The sequence below is a fragment of the Ciconia boyciana genome, chromosome 2, assembly GCF_034638445.1.
Source record: "Ciconia boyciana chromosome 2, ASM3463844v1, whole genome shotgun sequence".
Taxonomy (NCBI): domain Eukaryota; kingdom Metazoa; phylum Chordata; class Aves; order Ciconiiformes; family Ciconiidae; genus Ciconia; species Ciconia boyciana.
In genome coordinates this window covers 113,316,851-113,337,410 of record NC_132935.1, presented here as the reverse complement: position 1 = coordinate 113,337,410, position 20,560 = coordinate 113,316,851, and the positions used below count along the sequence as shown (strand labels likewise).

Below are 20,560 nucleotides of genomic sequence, written 5' to 3'. Positions count from 1 at the left end.
TACTCGCATGATCAAGGACAAACAGTGTCATCTGTATGGAGACAGCTACACAGCTGCGTGGCCAGAAACCATCACATTGCAGGAGCCACAGCAGCCAATATTAATGGATGACAAGAAGCTTTCTTGGCCACAGGGAAATCCACACCTCCTTACAAGTACTTTCTGCAGAACAGTAACTATCACTTCACTGGTGATTGACCCTCGGGACATACAGATTTGGAAATTAAGTGCTGCATTTAGCAGAAGGAACAGTGAACGAAAGTGTCGAGCTGACCGAAGGCATGGAGAGATGCCAAGCACATTAAGCATGAGCCTACAGCATGCCAGCAGAGATTAGGCAACCACAGCTCAAGGACTGGGGAGTGTAGGTACCTCACCTCCCTGCAATGTTAAGTGGCAGTGAAAAAAGTCTTTAAATATCCTCACATACCACAGCTGATTTCAAAAGCAGCACCAGAGGAGGGTGCAATACCAGTATATCCCAGTTGAGTTTCTTCTCATCAGAAAGGTCTCTGTCACTTGCTAAGCCCTCGAAATAAAAAAAAAACAGTGGTTCATCCATTACGTGCAGAGTGAGAAGCAGGAAGGCTGTTATTTGGGCAGCAGATGGATGACCTGTGACAAACAACAGGAAGCCCAGGTTCCCTGAAATGCCATGGCAGCACCTGCATCGTTTATGCAACACAGCATCATTAACACAATACCCACATCTCCACGGGGTCAGTTTGCTTCCACATCTTCCTTCTCGTTGCACAAAAGTACATCATGCACTAATGACACGTATCCATCAGCCTGAGGTGCAGAACAGCCTTCATTATTTCAGCAGCAGCACAATCCGATGAAGGGCAGGGCCAAAGGAATGAAGCAACAGCACAGAAACCAGACTCATTCCTTATTGTAAAACTCACAGCAGGATACTATGCAACTAAACTGACTCCATTACTTTTTCGTGCCAGATCATGTTGCCAGAAAGGATAAAGTTGTTACCCTGGACTTGCTGAGGGATTTGGGGGTGTCAGCAAGAAGGGGGCATAGGGAAGGGAAAGGAGAGAGATAAAGTAACGTCTTATTTTAAAAAAGAACGATCAGAGATGTCACATTATTAACATTTTTTATTGGGGAAAAAAATTGACATTTGTTTCTTTTTAAACTGTCTGAAGGAAAGCAGAGAAAGCAACATTCTTGGTCGCTTTTTGTGTCTTTACTCCAAGCTTCAAAATTATATCCAGAGAACAGAAGCACTACAGCTTGTCTCTGCTCCAAATGCAAGCAGCCACCTGGTTCCTTACTCGGCTGAAAATGGCAATGATGGGGAACTGGGTAAGCCTTTCAAGATTTACAGCCATAAAACCCGCTTAAGGAAGGAAAAGCAGACATTGTCAGAAATACAATAACCTCAGCACATCTGTGATGACAAACTTTTTTTCAGATAAAAAATTGTGCAAAAACAACTCCTAAACGGAAGCATAGTTGCAATTAACTATTTCAGACAGGTCAAAGGCACTGACTTACTCCACTATTGTAGTGGAGGCTGAATACCCATATTCCACTATGATTTCTGTGTCAAAGCCTGGGTAGCAACCTGCCTATTCACATTTATCTGACGTAATGTTTCAAACCAAATATCCCCCCCTTTCTTTCCTCCTGCAAGAATATTTAGTTCATATAAATCCCCAAGAATCACCAAAACCTGAATCGGATTACTGGAAACCTGAAGGCCTATGGTAGATAATATAGACGGGTGTCTTTGTGGTGTTGGAAAACAAACAGCTGAAACACTGAAGACCTGGCCATTACAGATACCATTTTAATACAAATCAGTGACTATATATATACACACACAGACATATATATACACACACACAGATATACACACACATATGTGCGCACACGTAAGTACACCTACACCAGCCCATGGACAAGCTACTGAGACTAACGCACTTCATCTAAGAAGCTCTCATGATCAGAAGTACATTAGGTGAATATTGGGCCCTCAGGCAAAAAGAGCAAGAAGCCCTGAACTATCATGACAATGCTTTCAAATGCTTGAGAGCACATTGACACATTAAATAATTTTAGATAGGCAGGAGCCCTACCAGCCTCAGATATGATCACTCACATTTTTGCAGGCTCACTGTCTAAAGTTAACTTATCTTAACTACTGCCCACTGTAGTGTATAGGCCAAACAGACACGAGAAAACTGAAATCATAACTCTTCTTTGGCTATATAAAAGCTACAAAGATAAGAAGAAAACTGACACACAAAACCAAACAATAACCCTATGACTATTAAGAGGAGCTATATGCTACAGTGGGATGAATAGAAAACATTTTTACTACATATTCCTTATAACAGACTTCAGCCTTTCCCCAGAGTATCACATTTGAAACAGAAGGGAAAAAAAAATAAATTAAAAATCACCCAGTAAATCAGCAAGCCAGTTAAGGAAACAGCTCTACAGCTTGCACACAAAAGCTTCACACACAAAAACCTGACAAATCTGAAAAACGACATGAGTTCTACTACGCATTTCCCTCTGCACTCATCCAGTAAACTGGGACTGTATCTTGTATTTCAATAACCTGCAACTGGTAATCAGTTTAAACTTAAAATCAGAGACTTTATGCTCTAAAGGGATGTATAGTACAGTATAGTATGGTAGAGCATAAATACGGTTTTAAAATAGTACTATATAATACTGGAAGCCTTTATGCCCAGTTGAAGTGGGTGTAGCTAAGGCCACTGACAAGGGTTCAGCCCTTTGATGGTCTCAATGTCAAGGAAGATTGGCCAGATCTTTCAAGCTTTCCAGAAGAAATATGTTAAATGCTTAAAATTGATATTATGTTGCTGTATGCAAAAAAATGTGCTTGCACTCAGAATATGCCCATCCAGTACAGGGGATGGCATGTTCACAAAACTGGAAGAAGGCTGCAGAGCCTTTAAGAGCAGAGAGATTCGTTGCTGTCCCTTGACCTCTAGGATGCATGCATACTTTAAGAGCACAACTGCAGCCAGCAAACTAGAATCAAGGAGAGTGTAAAAAACGTATCTCCCAAACTTGTTATCCCAGCCTCTGTTGGGCACAGGATTTTGAAGCACCCCTGAAAACAAACTCCCCGGTTCCACAATGAAAAGAGGAGCTTTCCCATCAGTGGTGACAATCCCACCCTCATGATTTTTGACAGTGCTGATGCTGACCATATTAAGCTGCTGTTAACCCTTCTGGGTGTTAGGGCTAGCAATTTATTTATTCAAAAACACTTCATGATCTTAGATACTTTTCTTTTTTTTTTTCTGGGTGCCATAGCCAAGGCTCTATGAAGAAGCTCCATTTTCAGAAAACTGGAGTTTGTACTTTCGAGCACCAGACTTCTTACAGACGCCTGCCTTCAGATGGATGCCCAACACTGCTAGTCCAGCATCGTTTCCAAACAAAGTGGGATATCTAGGAGACTCTCCTCCCTAGTCCACCTCCCCTTCCAAAAAAACCACACCAGCAGGTGCTACCTGAAGGTAATTTGTGTTATCGATCAGAATGATAGACACCTACACAAGGAGCAACAAATTATATGTATCATTTTCATCCCACCGTACCCCACTAGATCAGCATTTCATTCACACCACGGTGAATCCCCAGCAATTTGTGGTGAATACAAGTCGCTTTCAGCCTTTGCATCCTTTGTTGGTTCCTGCCCCAAGTTAAGCGTTGCTTTAAACTGAGAGCTTTTCTTCTCCCCGAGTGCTTTTCCTCTATGAAGTCTTCTGATAAGTCCTTAAAAATGAATGCTCCGTGAAAGCCACTATGCAGAACAGCAGAGCACACAACTACTTGTGAAGTAAAGGGTGTGAAAGAAATTCATTTTTAAAGAACTGGACGCCGACATGAATACATTTATTTATATCACAGTGCACCACAGTTCCAACATCAACAGCTGAGTAATCGGGCCATATCTAAGTGTAAAAGATAAAGACACGCTTTGTGGACATTTATTGGCAGCGGTGGCTCCTAGTCACATTAGGAGTGCACCAGATGACATCAGCTAGGTCCAATTAAGAGAAATCAGTTTTAATTCTAACAAAGAGCCTCTGACCCAGACAAGAGAGAGACAGACTATGCTCCAAGGCTCTTTTCACTCAATGGGAAAAAGAAGCAGCTTGCCAGTTTGCATAATTTTTTGAGATGTAGACAAACTTTCTATCATCGTTCATTATTTGGTTTTTCTAAAAGTTACACAGACATTTCCTCTATGGTCCCTCAGGCCGAGAGCGGGCACACAGAGGAGACGAACGCCGCCTGACTTGGGAACGTCTCTCCGGTCACCGGAGGGATTTTCTCCCTCGCCCGGCGGAGCACGGGCAGATCAGCACCGCCAACGCCGAACGTACCGCTCCCGCTGCGGCTTACCGCTGCTAAAATTTTTTTCCCGTTTAACACGGCATGACCTATCATCTTTCATACCCCATGCGTTTTCTGTCAAGGAGAGGAGCTGCTAAATATTTCCCGCAAGGGAGCGGGGCCACGCAAAGCGCCCACCCGCCGGCCGAGGCACCGATGGCGCTTGAGGACAGCGAGTTCCCGATGCCGGGCGCCGGTTGCCAGCCCGGGAAAGTCACCCCCGTGTTAAAACACCGCCCGGCGAGGGGGACCCCGGTTTACATCAGGGTGAACCCCCCGGGCTGAAGGGGCGCGGAGCCACAGCGCTGCCTCCACCGCACCCGCACGACGGGGCGGGAAGAGCCCCCGCAGCCGGGGCGGAGGCGCCCCGTCGCTGCCCGCCCTTGCGAGGGGGGCTCGGGTCCCGCTCCCCGGCTGCGGGAGAGGCGGCTGCCGCGGGGGATGCCCCGGCAGCGCTAGCCCCGCCGCCGCCCTCCGCGCCCCGCGGCTTCACCGCCCCCGGGCGCGCAGGGTCCGCGCTACTCACCACCGCGTGCTGTCGTGGTAGTGCTGCAGCACCGAGTACCCGAAGAAGGAGCCGTTGGGGCCCTGGAAAACCACGGGGCGACCCACGTCCACGTTGTAGCAGCGCGCCAGGGCCGCCCACAGCAGCGCCCGCAGCGCCCACAGCACCCGCGCCCCGCGCCGCCGCGCCGGCATCCTGCGAGCCCCGGGGCAGCAGCCCGTCCGGCGCCGCTGAGCGCTGAGCCCCGGCCCGCCGAGCCCGCGCTGCCCCCGGCGCCGACTCCCAGGCGGCGCGGCCGGGCGCGGCGCTTTTGTGCCCGCCCCGCGGCTCGGCTCGGCTCGGCACGGCCCGGCCCGGCCCCGCCGCGGCTCCGCTGCGCCCCGCGCCGCGACGCGCGGGGACTGCGCGCCCCGGCCGCGCCGCGCCGCTCCGCCCCGCGCCGCCGGCGCCCCCTGGCGGCCGCGGGCGGGACCCGCCGCGGCACCGGGCCGCGCCCCGCCGCGCCCCGCAGCAGCCGCCCGCCCGTAACGGCGGCCCCGCCGGGGTCACGGCGGGCTCCTCCTCGCCCCGCGCCGCCCTCCGGCATCCCGCTGCCAAGGGCTGCGTCCTCGCCTCTTCCACCCGGCTCCTCCCGCCGCGGCACCCGTGGGTGTCCCGCGAGGCCCCGCCGCCAGCCCTCGGCATCCCCCTCTTCCGCGAAACAGCCCTGCGGCTGTGGCTTAACCCCGTTTTTCCACCTGCCCCCCGCTCTGGCGTGTCGCTCCAGTTCTGCCCGCGCCCGCACTGCTGGAGCGATGGCCGTCAAGGGCCTGGAGGGAGCGGGGGGAAGTCACAAAGCCGAGGGGCAGAAAGGTGGTGGGGGACTCAGTCCTGCCTGCCGTCGTTCACTGGGGCCACCAGCCCTGCTTGAATTGGGCAGGTGGAGAGGAACGCTTCACGTCCAGGGGGACAGAAGAAGGGCCTGATTCGCGTCACGCTGAAATGAACGGGAGATTTTCCTGGGAAAAAGGAAGCTGTGAGGAGAGGCGGTGTCTTTTATCAGGGAAACAGGAATGAAAGTACTTTGGAAGAAAAATCAGACCCGTGTTTTCCGGTGTAAGTCCTTCAGGTCTGAAAAAGAAGTGGCAACCTCCGTGGCTAAGTAAAAGCTGAAAATATTTGCTCTAATATTTTAATAGTTAGAGTATTCTAGAGCAAAAATAATCAGTCAAAGATGAGCAAGAGCAAAGGCAAGAAGATGGCTTCCTCCAGTGGGTAAGACAAGGGTGATATATCACCCTGCAGGAGGAGGGGAGGGGAGTTCTGTGCTGGAAAACCCTTGGGCCCATAGAGCCCATCCTTTTATTATTCAGTAAAAAGTGATAAATTTTAGTGCTCAGGATTCATGAGAAATCGTGTTTAGATCCCTCTTGAGGATCAAGACCAGGATCTCAGAGAATAAATGCTCTCCCAGAGGTAATTGAGAGTTTCATTTGTTATTGTCAGCCTTTGCTTTGGCTATTGAATTCCATGTACTGCCCTCATCCATGAGGAGGGGCACTGGGAAAAGAAGAGCAGATCCTGGGAAACACAAGAGCAGAGGGGCCAGGAACTCCAGTACGACTGGAACTGCTTCTTCTGGCAGGCAGCTGGAGATAGGCGGCCAGGTCTGGTACTTCTGGCGTAAGCACATTCTTGGTGTGTTTGACACCTGAGGGTTCATGGGGAATTTGCTCCTGAGGACGACAGTGATCTCCAGGGAAGAGCACTGGATGTTGGGGCTGTTGGAAAGCTGGTGTGGGAAGGGCTGTCGCAGGTCAAATCGTCTTTCAGTACAGGAAGCCCTCAGCAAAAGTTTAATCATTTTCCGCAAAGGGTTTGCGCTGACTGTGGCCATCAGGCTGTGTGTTTGGCGAGCAGGGAGTTTTATGGTAAGCTGTTTCATGATATCCACGTGGCTCTTCCAAGAACATAGCCTGTTTCTGCAGGGGAGCGTCCTCGTCAGGTAAAGAGATTGTTCATGAGCATTGCCCTTGAGCGTCACCCTCAGAGCAAGCGCCCTGGTGCCATATGTATACATTGCTGTTTAGAAACTGCCATTTTTGACGTTGACCGTGACGCCAGAAAGTGGATGTTAGCATAGGAATATTCCAGGGACAAGTTTAATAGAGAAGTAATAACTACAGAATTTTCTGGTGAAAAAAATCAATGGAGGAAGGGAGGTTTCCAGTCATTGAGGTATTTTATATTTGCTGGGTAAAGCCTGGTGGTATAATTATACCACCTGGTGGTATAATTATTTAAAGTTCTTGTCCAGGGTGGCTTGTAAAAAGGTTAGGGTAGTAAGGGTCTTCTTTTCTTCATGGAAGTATGTCCAGGGTTATGGAGAAGTGAACATCTTCCAGTCTTAAATCTAAGTGGCACAGTGCTCAATATCAAATAAAAAGGAAAAGTCACTTATCAATAACTTCAGCCTTTAGTGTATGATCAAATTGAAAGAACTGCTTTGCTCATTAGAGCACCGAGTGAAAACAACGGGGCATTTACATGGTATTAGCAGGCATATTTATAACATTTAATGAAAAGATTTTCACCGGGTTTTATAACTGTGCAATCAATATGGATAAAAGTAATCTGATTTAGGCAGAAAGTCAATATGCCGTGATTAAGCAAATTCCACAAATGACATGCAATCCCATTAGCACTACCAAGCCAAATCCTCTGCCTTTGGAAGCAAGAAAGTGACGGGGCTTTTCAATTAATCACCCAGGCACTGAATGATGCTCAGACAGCTCTCTGACAAAGTTAAGGGAAATGTGAGCTGACGCGCTGGAGGGAGCGACAGGTTCATCCATCCCCAGAGGGAGGAGGGAAGCAAAGCGGCTAGAGGAGGTGAATGAAGCACTTGTCTCTCACATTGTAGAGCGCTTTCGGGAGGACCGATTTCAACTAGAAGTGATACAATACGGAACTGTGTGAGTCCATAAAAAATTTTAGGTCTCCATTCTTGGCAAGGAAGACTATCCAGAGAAAGGCCAGGAACACTGCACTTCCATCCATTTCTTTCTTTTACTGTGCATTCAAATACTGAAGTCATCTCACAACCTTTAATCCAACGGGAATTTTGTCATTCTGAGCAGAAACAGAAACCGCCTGTCTCGATGGTGTAGGTTTAGCTGATAAAATCCTGGCATGTCATTTACGAAAGCAATGGGAAGCATCAACTGCAGCGACAAGCATAATAATAATGTACTGTTAAATGAATATGATGGTAAAACTAAGGGCTGAGAACAAGGACTAACACGTTAAATCATATGCCCACCCTTGGTGAAGAAACTATTCAAACTAGGAATAGCTGTATCTGCATTTCTATATCCTTGTTCTTGCTGCTTGAACCTTGATGTTTGCATCATCTAGGGAGGCTCCATACCTGCACCACAGGGCTAATTTGTAGTTTACACCCTCCTATATTAATTAAGTACTTAACTGGAATTTAACATGCTGTATTTTGGCAGGGCTTAGTCTCCAGATTAGGTTTTAAATTATAAAAGTTATCTGTAAATTGAGGACCATCAGTGAAACAGCACCCTTGACAATACTTTTTAATTAATAACTTGAATTGTAGAGCTCAGGAAAAAAAAACCCAAACACAGTAATGTTCTGACTGTGGAAAGAGAAAGAAAACAAATGCCCCATGTCTGTGTTGCTTACAGATTCAATTGTGTACAGACCTGCCTCATCAAGACAGTGTTAACAGACAGTTTCCCTCCTGGAGGCTTCTCCTCCCAAAAAGCCACTTCACACATGATTTTTTTTTTTTTTAATATATATATATAATTTTTCTCCTGTGCTGCACATATTGAACTCAAAATCATTTTCCTTATTTTGACCAATACATTACTTAATTTTAAGACACTCTTTTTGGTATGCTAATCATTTGCCTTTCCTTGCATTTGTATCGAAGTGGTGCTGTGGCATTCCCATGGTATTATTGTGGTTGAGGTTTTACCCTCTGTTTTAAGCCAGTCTACATCCACGAGCATTTTCACTGATTTCCCACAGGCACCCACGACTTATGACGACAGTTGCTTTAAGCTTGTTTGAGCATCTGTTTTGAGCCCCACCTGTTCAGGTGTGGATTTCTCTAACCTGTCCCCATCTCCCTCCCGCTCGCTCTCAGCTTCGGCTGGGGAGAGGCTGCGCTCCTGCGCAGGGACGGGGCTGCGTGCCCTTCTCCCGCACCGGCATCCATCAGCAGGGACGTGCTAACCATGGGAAGGCATCCCATAAGCTCATTAACAGAAAGGCTGCTGCCTCACTGGTTATTCATACATTTATGTCAGTACGTCCTTAGCGAAGAGATTTTAAGTGAACTTGCGTTAATGCTTTCCCATCGCGGCTGTGAGACTTGCTGATTCTTCGCGTGCATTCTCTGTATTTCTCTGGCAAGTGCTCAAGACAAGGAGATCAATAACTATGTTTGTAAATCAGGTCTTAATAGTAATACTGCAGTTGATTTTTAGCCAGTTCCCACAGAGCTGTGTGATCTAATCCACCTTCAGACTTGGCTGTAAGGAGCTCAGGAGACCAAACTTCTTTAGTCTTTCAGTGGAAGAGATGTTTTCGAGACATTTTTTGTAGCTCTTCTTGCATACCAGGTAAAGAGCATCCTCTTCAATTCCTCTTCCACTGTGGCTTCGTGTAAAAGATTGATCATGGCTGCCTCCCCCCTTGAAGGAGAGAGAAGAGCACTGCCACCTTTCGTTGCGCTGTAAGGAGAATGGAAAAGATTTCTCCTCCTTCCTCCTTGTTTTTCAAGCCCTCACCACTGCTGAAGCTGTCAGAGAGAAGGGTGTTCCTTTGTAACAAATACATAAAAGGACTAACTACAAAAGACAAAAAAAATAGTAGTATATAACATAAAATAGGACAAATATCACATATTTTGGATAAAGAGGGAATTCCCCACATTCGTTTGCCTACCAGAGAATGAGGTAGGAAAGGGCTGGATTGACACGGACGGAGCTCTGTGTTCCCAAAATGACTACAGTCACACTGAGAGGAGCTTCCTACATTTAACCACATACTATTTCAGCCTGTCAGGCATCAAATCATTTGCAGCATCTAGACTTACCAGCAAATGGTACAAACTGTATCTTCCTACATTATTCCCATTAAATTAAGAAGATGCCGCCCTCAATTTTTGCATCAAATGCAAGACGAATTACTTTTGATAGGTAACATGTTCAAGTTGAGTTCCCACTGGGAAAGTGAATGAAGTGCCTACACTGATCTCCTCGCATAATATACGCATTTAATTCTTACTGGTCTGTTCTTCCATTTGGCTGTAGCTAGTTCTCCAGCTGGAGTAAAGAGGGAAGAAGGAAAATTATTCTCTTGCTGGTACTGTTATTGGCTTTTGTTAGCTCTTCAACCACTCTGTCTTACCTTTCTCACAGAGCTTTGCTAGAGTTTTCCAAACAGATTGAGAATCCAAAAACTTTTATCTGGGTGGAAGACAGAGCCAATGCAAATCTTAGGTGATACAGAAGCTGATGATTTAATAAAAAATCATCTTCTCATAATAATAGCTAAAAGAATAGTGTGGAAAGCCAGAATTTTCAGAGCCTCACATGCAAAAACCAATTGCCCCTTTTTAAGTATTTTCTTTTCTTAAACTGTACTGTTTCAGCAGCAATCCAGTTTATTTAGTGATCCACCCTCCCCATTTTTCTATCCTCTTGAAAACTATGCACTAACATTGGACTTAAACACTTGCCCTGGCTTTCAATATTGGGTTATATTTCAGCCTGATTTATGGTCAATTTGTGCCCAAAGGAAAATGCATCATATAATGTAAAACATATCTCTAAAACATTTATCATATGCTGTATACCAGTAACTGAAGAAATTAATCTGAGCCAAGTGAAAGAAAAAAAAAATCCATCAAGTAAATTTTTCCCATTTGATAAAGGTGGTTTTTTCCTTTCTTCAGTACATCCAGACCTCTGCATTTTCATACTCAAGCAACAGACCTCTACTCAGCAGTCTCTATTCAGCTATGCTATGTGCTTCATTAAGTACATGCTTAAATAAGAGGAATTAAGGGGAACTGAATGGCAGACCTGAAGCTAAGCATGAGCTTAGGATGAATCGGGACTCAGGCTAAGTTACGGATACACTGCTAACAGCAAGTTGTCATCAAGTTTTGCACCTCTCATATTTTGTGACAGCCATCATATGTTTGTTTGCATGCGGTGAGGATTACAGCCCTGTTATATGTATTCATATAGTATATATTTTAAAATGTACACATACATGCTGCAAACCAAACACACAGACGCTCCTTTTGAATTGCTTTTTGTTCACTAGCGCTGGTCTCACTAGTAGACCTGTCACTACGCGTTTTTATTTCACACTAGCATCAGCGAGATCATGCGCTCAGTCACTCCGAGTTGACTGAACCTCATTACCACAGCCCAGGGATCAATTGATCAAAAAGCTTTTATCACCATAATGAGAGGAGACACACTTCTATTTGGCAATATAGTGTAATCAAATCCTCTATGTGCTATTTCTTTTGATTTATATATGTTAGCGTGGCTATAAGGAGGACCTGTGGATAAAAATGCATAAGTCCAAAAATACGCCTTGTGGCAATATATTCTAAAAGTACATGCAATGTGACTCCGGTAGTTACCCCTAAAATAGCTGCGCCAGCTCCACGGGGCCTCTCAAGGAAAACAATGAAGAAATTCTGTGCCCTTCATCTCCATTGGCGGATGCCCATCAGAACCACTGTGAGGGAGGGGACAGGTTGTCAAGGTACGAGAGCTACGGTTAAGGAAAATTGAAGCTCCACCAGTGGACAATTCAGAGCACCTGAAACTGGGCTTTCAAAAATGGTCAAGAAATGAAACCCCTCTCTCATCTGTGACTACAGAGAAGCTCCAGAAATACTAACCTCACTACACCAAAGCTAGCCTTTGTCAGTACCTCCTAAACAATCACTGAAATGCAACCAAAAATATGATAGCCCTAAAACATGACTCATGGACATCCCCATACTTAAGAAGGTTGATACGCTCTTAACTGAACTTGCTTGCTAGCATTGTCTCAAGTCTCATCTAACAATGTTTCTTGGCTAACTAGCGAGCTCTCACCCATGGCTGAATTTTAAACTCGAACTAGATGAGGCTGTTGAATATATCATACAAGCTGGAGAAAAACATGTCACTAGCTTTCAAAAGGCATTGCCCCAAGCCTATAGCTTTTCTCCATAATCTTCTTAATAACCTCACAGGGATTAGAAGTAAAGGAGGTGAATGCTGAAATTATGACTTTTCACAAAAGAGCTCTTTTTCCCAGAAGACTACCTCCTTACTGCTGGCCCTGGGACTTCTGGTAAAAGTGCTAGGCTACCTGGAGAAATACATCAAAGAGAAATGATAAGTCAAATCCCCCTACTGATTACCATTCTTTGTCCAGCATCAGGAGGGGATTAGACCTGCCACAAAACCTGCAGTTTCTACATCAACCTCAGGCCGACAAGAATTTGGGTATCTGAGACATAGAGACACAATGGATCCTTATCACAGTTTTCTTAAGTAGCTTAGCCCTATCCCTAGTCGGTATCTGAGTTGCAAAAAACCAACAGCTCGTCCCCCTTCTCCTAGAGGATCCCCAGGACAATGGGGCAACCTCATAAGGAGAACCAACATGCTGCAATGTTGCAGTGAAAAGGATAAATTGTAAATGACATTCTGCAAGCATCAACTCCCATTCAAAAATCCCAGTGATTTCGACCTGCACGCTCCAAGTGCCAAGCACAGCTAGAGTCTGCTGTTCCCCAAGGTGGGGAAAGCCACGTTGCAGTCTGTATTTCAGCAATGCTATCGCAGCAGCTTATGGAACTGCAGCTTTACAGACAGCTAACCCTTCCTACTAGCTGCGCCGTGGCTATACTCAAAGGACTATCTGATGACGAGACCTACAAAACAAATACAGTAGTAGAAACCAGGACCTATCCTATTTTCAGAAATAGAGTTTTAAATCTAAGTGGAATTAACTAGACTTAAAGATTATACCATCTTAAATTTATGTGTCTTAGTTTTCTATAAAATCACAGCTTAAGACAAAGATTTTGGGTACATAATTATAAAGAGACTGTTGATTGTCTCCTTCATTTGATTGTCACTTTTCAGTGAATCTCCAGGGACAGTGGTCCTTTTCAACAGCGGTCCTTTTCAACAGCCTGGACCTAACCCACAAAAACCCAGGGAAGGGCTCCAAGAAGCTTTAATGAAGCTGGACTGTTTAGAATTTTTTAAGCCCAATACAAGTGGATTTTGTCTCATTTATCTCATTTCACTACATCAAAACAAAAATCACAAGTGGGAAACGTGCACTAGATATGAGAAAGTCACTAAATACTGGCCACATGGTGGATCCTATGATCCACCATTTTTCTACAGGATACGAAATTTCATTGATTTATACATCCAAGTGGTGTCTCTACTTTCCTTTTTAGCCTCTATTTCTAAATCTATTAGTCTGAGCCCCTGGTGGTCACACAAGCTTTGGCCACTTGTCGAAAGGTCCAGTTTACACCGCAGCTTTCAAACGTTTTGCTTGGCATTCTTGGCACATCTGCTTTCCATTAACCAGCCACTCAATGTTTATTATTCCACATGTTAACTATCATACACTCCTTGTGTGAAAAGTTCAGGTGAACAATAACCTATTTATCATCTTTGAGAGATCCAAACCTGTTCTCTCCACACAGAAAAGACACTTTTTGCAGTTGTGTGCGTGGGCACTCAAAGCTTGAGCCCTTAACCAAATAATTTGGGATACACAGGGTCCTTCTGTGACCCAGTTATTCCTGAATTGTCTACTATGCTATGGCTTAATTTAATGTGTACTGCACGTACACAGTAGTTCAGAAAAGTAAACTGTGGGACTCCATAGGATTTGTTATTGGCATGAGGTATGCCAGAAGAGGCATAGTTAACCAGCTTAACAATGTGAAAAACACTGAATTTGAGCATCTGGATAGCAAGAAGGATGCTGTGTTGACGCCAGTGATTTTAAAAAAACATACAAAAAAACCCCCACCCTCAAACTCCCCACTCTCTAGGACAAAATTTTTCACAGGTATAATTCAATTTAAATCAGTGGAATTAAGGCAAGGAACTTGCAGTCCCCAGAGTGATATTCACTACAAATAATGTGAAGAGAGAAGCATGGCAGTTGTGATAACACAGCAGGCTCTCTTGTTTATGAGCAACATAATTCACACACCTCAGTGACTGGCCCTGGTATAAGAGAGGTTCTGGGAGGAATTTGGCAGTAACAACCCTGTCATCCCATAGACCAGCAAGAAAATAAGACAAATTTGGAGGTCGATGTGATGGTTTCGTGGTTCACCTGCTGATTTCTACTGAGTCTCTTCTAGCACCACTATTAAAACAAAGTCGCACACTCCTAGCCCTCTCGCTCAGTTGATGAGAACTGACCAGGTGGCACTAGCAATGTTAGAAAAGGCTTGGGATGCCTTCCAAAATGGAGACAGCGACTGTCATGCCCAAGCTGTGAGACTGGGGTTTTGGTAGAGGCTCTGCCATAAGAAATAAATAGTCCAAGCTCAGCCTCATCCCTGATTTCAGAGAAAAGTAGAACCTCTGGCAAAAATTAAGAGTACGTGATGCTTCCCCACCCTCCTCGTGAGTGCTTACAGACCTGCATGTCCCAGGCAAAAGCAAGCCATGCTTCTGTCCTCAGCAACAGCACCAACAAAACTGGGACCAGCCTGGTTGAGCTGGTCACAGTGTGCATGAAATCAGGTGAGATATTTAATTGCCTTGCCTTCCCTGACACATGATAAATTAGTCCAGGCATCCCAGTGCGATACATGAAACAAACTATGCTCACAATTAGTTGACAGCAGCAGTGACATGAGGTATAAGCAAAGTTTAATTGTCACCTTGTCAAAAGGGCATGAACTGAAGTTATTTTTACCTCCTCTTGTCCACAGCATTTATTTGATTCCCTAACTATAGCATGCCATTAGTGTGGCCACAAAGGGCTTTCTGAAAACCATCAGGATCCTGCTGAAGGATGTCTATAACAATACATAAATTGACTTCTATTTTTAGTCAATATTAGAGCTTATCTAAAGTAAACATTAATTCCAGCTTCCCTATAGCCAGCATCCCACCCAGAAATACACACGCTTATTCTCAACCTAAAAATAAGCCGGTGACTTCATGCATTTGTCTTTTATGCTCAGTCTCCCCACACTATATAAAACAAGCAGCAGACCCATGCTGTCTAGCAGCTCACTGAAAGTCACCCTCACCTTCTGCCTGTTTAAAAACTCATTTCCAAGGAGACACTGATGCACAAGCCCTGGAAAGGGTCAGCGAAGACAAATTAAATAAAGTGTTTAATGAAAAGTGTTTAATGAATAATTGCACATAACCAGCACATAGAAGAGGAGCTGAAGAGACCACCTGTACCATGCAACGCTGGCTGTCACCCAGCAGCTCTCTGGCCTCCAGTGCTCTTGCCTAGAGGAAGCCGCTGGCTCTGCCAAAACTTCTGGCTTGCCCTGACAGTTTATCAAGGTGTCCACATGCACCCATCCAGAAAGTGCGAGGTCAAGTCTAGCTCTCCAAGCAGAAAGGCTGGCGCTAATCACTAAAGTTTTTTTTTTTTAAAGCCGTTTCATACCACTACAAGTAATAGGCAGTATATCTGCCTATGCCTAAAAGCCTAAACATAGCAGGTCCTACACGTGGCTGTGCACAGCACACTACAAAGCAACCACACGTCTCCTTGTAAGACCTTATTCATGCTAGCCATTGCCACTGGTGCATTCTCCCCTCTTCCTCTATTATTGTATTAAGCAAGTCACAAAAAACAAAACAAAACAAAAACCTACAGATGTAGGTCAGACAGGCCCATAAAGGCGCACCCCAATTCGCAGGGACTGGCATGGCAGTTTTGTATTTATTCACTGGTTGAATAAGGAGAGCGCTGTAAGACCAGCACAACTTCCATAGTATTTTTAGGTATCATAGGGATATCCTCGTCTTGAGGGAAAGTACAGGCAACCTGGATCTCTCCTGCTCACCCTGTATTTATAGCAACATTTCTATTGGCCCATCCTAGAAATGAGGTCCCACCATGGCAGAACCTGCATAAAATACACAGAAACTGTGCTTCATCTCAAAGAGTTTAATACCCTGGGAATCATCATGTCCTGAATGTGCTACCTGAAGCTGAGGGGGGGAAAAAAATCCACGCTTAACTAAGGTAGACACCTCCCGTACTGAATTTGTGGTTGGATCAGATTTTAATTCAGTGAGTAACAGCACTGGAATCTTGGGGCTGAAGTGTGCTGTGCTTTAAATAACGTGCAGATAACGCTCACTGTGGCTGCAGGGCTTCAAGGTGAGGACAGTTTCTTTCTATGTAGAAATATTTTTCGGGGAAGTCAAAGCTAGAATTCAGTGTGGGAATGCAAAACATTCACTCTCTGAAGATAGCTCAGCCTACTTATTATTTTCATTACCATAGAGGAAGACCCTAGTCTTTCACCTCATCCCTCCTCCTCCCCTCCCACGCCCCCCCCCTTATTTAATCACCATTCTAAAAGGACCACATAACTCTGGTCCTAGCCTAGGCTATGAGGAGGGAAATAATCTCCATTATTTTTAAAGCATACTACTCTGTATATTATAAGCCCTAGACAGCCTTCACAACAACATACACTAGTAAGAATTGTTGGATGGCTGTGTCTTCTTTTTGTATAGTTTGCAATTTAGTTGTTTCAAGCTTATAAACCATCTCCAGTGGGCTTTTCCACTTCTAGGCATAGGGAAGTACTGCCCATTTTCCTAAGGGGTAAAAGACAGTCTATTATTTTAAATCCTGCAGTTCATTCCCAGAATAATTCGTTGCATCAGCAAGAATGATAATTTGGTGGTATCCATAAAGATATGTAGATGTGTAAGTGAACCAGAATATCCAGTTACATTAACACAGGATATTCCATCCCAGCAATTCTCGTGTTGGGGCACAAAATCTCATGGGCAGTGGGGAGGTCTACTTCTTGACAGCTTGTGCCTGCTCATGATCAATTACTTCTACCCCCCTCCACAATGGCTGATCGGCTGCAAGAACAGCTGGAGTGTTGGTCAGAGACATGGCAAACATGGCGAACTCAAAACTTCTACACAAAACCAGTAATATATTTAATACTTCTCATCTGATCTGCCATGAGGAATCTTACATCTCAAATAACTTTACTCTGTACCTGCTTTTCTTCTCTCTTCCTCATTCAGATACTCATTCTCTTAGTTTTCCATTTCAGCTGTTTCTCCAGAGCTTGTGGCTTGAGTGAGAAAGACTGGCAAGACTCAGCAGAAGCAGCAGCTTACAGTTAAGGAACCATAGAGCATATGTCATGTTGGCTGCACAGAGAGATGCCTGTTCTGAACTTGTACATGCTGTTTGTTTGATAATTTTTATTCATTTGCAAAAGATATACTACTGCCTCATCCAAGTTAGAAAACTTTTAAGTGCTTTCCTTACCCCAATAAAACTGGACAATGCATAAGGCCGCTAAATGTGACGGCTATTTTTCTTGCAGACATCAGCACTGAAACAAGTAGGAATCATAGATCTAAATAAGAAGGCTAAATACTTTCTTGGACTGCTAAAGTTTCCAAAATATAAACAGTGGCAAAGATTACAGCATACACTCTGCTATTCATCCCTTTTCCTTTCAGTGAAGTTAAGTGCTTACAGAAATGCTGGAGATTCAAGCCGTCCAGCCACAAAGAGAGGCTGGTACAGCTCAGGAGGCAAATGTGTCTCTGCCACAGGTGTGCCGACCTGCTTCGGCATCAGCCCCCAGGGTGCCCTCCAGACCTGAACCTGGTCAGCCCCCAGGGCCACACAGGCCTTGGTCTCCGTTTGGAAAAGCCACCTGCCAAATCGAAGTGGCTTTGGTTACAGCAACCTGCCTAATTAGAAAACAACTACCTTGTTCATTTGCCCAATGGCCACCAGGTGATGACGTGACCTGGGCTGCTCTAGAAGCTGCAACCAAGAGGAGCAAGTCATGTCACAGCAGATTTCTGCACCACACTTAACTGCATCATCATCCATTGCTATACCATGATGTGCTAGCACACCCAGAAGATAACATATAATTACCATGGGCTTAATTACCGCTTCTCTGAAATGTCACATGGTATTAAGTGGCAACTGTAGGAAATAATAGCTGTCACTGTTCTACAATGAAAGAAATCTCTAGATGTGCTTACTTTGAGTCAATGTGCCTTTAAAATTACTCTAATACATTCAGGAAACGAACTCAATGTTAACAGAGGAAGACTAGAATCAGTGTAAATGAGAGCCTGCAGAAGAGAAAATTAAAGGCAACTCCTAGATCATAAACGCAATGTAGGATAACGTGCAACTTACTGCTTACTTCTCTTCTAGCATCTCTAATTTGCAACATTATGAATAGACACGACCAAATAGAGTTTGAAAATCCCATGCTAGCAATGCTTTTGAGGACCAGGGTCTAGGAACAGCCACAAGGACTCATATATAGCTGGGTCTGGATATCCCACACATAGGGGGGAGGCTGCCAGTTTCTGCTCATCTTGATTTCCGTAATGAATCAGTAATGGCGTTGTGAAAGAGCTGTCTTTTCTTGAAAAAGCAAATGAAAAATAAGTTTCTCAATTTAACAAACTCCACAGAGGAAGAAAAATATTTTCTGTAGCACATATGGATGGACAATAAGATTGTATGCAAGAAGTATGAATTACAAAATGAAACCAATCTTCTCAGTATTCATCCTAGTTTTTGGAGAGTCTGGAATCCTCATTTTAGAGAGCAGAACCAGATACCACATACTATGTAGGAAAGAAAATAAATTTTAGTACAGCTCACAGAAAGAGGGACTATAAATGGCAGAACTGGAAGTTGGATGGATTTATATATATAATGTTTTATAAAAAGTTTGAAATAGTATGTTGCCAATAAATATCAGCCTAGGCACTGAAATAACACAGGAATAAAAAATCTGGCATTTTTAATCTAAATTTACAATGGTTAATCCTTAGGACACTAGAGGACACTCGATAAACATTTTAAGTCTTATCTTTATAAATAGATCTACTCTTTTTTTTTCTATGCACATGTGTATGGGTCCATAAAATTATAAATACAATGTACATTGCATGTAAAACTGGGGGAAAGTTCAACATAAGACAATCCAAATATGTTCTCTTGCAGCAGCATCTTTTAACAATCCAGTCTGAACAAGCTTGGGATCCTCTAACCTTTGCTAAAAAGGCAGCCAAAACTTTGATACAGTCTTTGGCTTTTAGCTACGTGTGTCTAAACAAGGATATTTTATAATCAGAAGTATTTGTGGCCTGGAGTACATTAGGTTATAGTCACATTGGCACAACTAGCAGTATTTTATGACACTCCAACAACAAAAAAAACACTGCTTAAAGTGAAGTTCTCATTTTCATGCTTTCACCGTAACTAATTTCCTTTATTTAAACTCTAAAGCAATGCTTTATTTACATATTCTCTTTTAAAAAAATCTAGAAGCAGTTAAAACTTCAGTCTGACAAAACTCTTGTATTTAACATACTTTCCCATTATGTTACGGAATAGTTATGTGATTGCTTATGAGTTATATATAGAAGGGAAAAACAAATTTGACTTTTTCAATATGTGAAGTTGGGGAGTAGTTACCTGATTTTAGTTAAAAAAAAAAAGAATCAAGGATAACTCTATAATCTCCTTTGTGTTCTTTAACTAGGTCACTTAAGGGCAAAAAAAATAATTTACTCCATCCAATGTTGTATGAATATTATACAGACTATTTCAGTTTGCTCCACTGCACCTAGGTCATGCTTGACAAAGTACAGTCTACAACTAGTATCCTTCATGGAAAGGGAAAAGAACAAAAAGAGAAAATGTGAAAAATAGCCTATCTGTGAGGACAAGAGAACTGTAAGTGATCATAGTGATACTCACTGTCAGAGTAACAGATCCCTGTGTTTAATTTCCCAAAGCCTAAGACAACATATACCTTACATGGAAACCTGAAACTCAAATCTACATTTTAGATTGCTGCAATGATAGCGATAGCAAAATCCTACAAATCCTCAGCCAGCTACGAGGAACACACATTTTTCACAGCCAAGCATACCCATGGCCCAGGCTGCTGCCGTGTCAGGCAATGTGCTGGAGAATGCCGTTCTGCTACGCAACAGAAGCAAAGAGAAGATCTTACAACTGAAACCATTACAAATACTTTTTTTTTTTTAAACCAAATTTGATATGTTTGATAAAAGGAGAAAGCTCAAAAAAAAAGAAGCTATAAATAATAAAGCAGCATGAAAATGAAGAGATTTTGCCAGAGACAAGGCAGTAGGAAGTAAAAGATGGAACTCTGGGTCCTTAACTATCAAAGGCAAGCCATGCCCCTTTAGACCATAAACATTTAAAATAATAATAAAAGAAAATAATTTAACAATATAATTAAACAAAATAATTAAACAAAATAATTTAAAGCCAGATATATTCTTTAGACAGCTGGTGGCCACAATAGACCTTGGAGCACTCAAATTG

At 43.8% G+C, this 20,560-nt stretch overlaps 1 protein-coding gene across 2 annotated transcripts in view; it reads right to left on the bottom strand.

The window, feature by feature from the left end:
• ITGA9 (integrin subunit alpha 9) overlaps positions 1 to 5,246 on the bottom strand; it is a 226,437-nt gene extending 221,191 nt beyond the window's left edge. For both annotated transcript variants that reach the window (XM_072853606.1, XM_072853607.1), the window contains exon 1: positions 4,928 to 5,246. In XM_072853606.1, the coding sequence (XP_072709707.1) occupies positions 4,928 to 5,100 (173 nt within the window). In that variant the 5' untranslated portion in view covers positions 5,101 to 5,246. The remainder of the gene's footprint in view (positions 1 to 4,927) is intronic.
• Between the last annotated feature and the right edge of the window lie 15,314 nt (positions 5,247 to 20,560).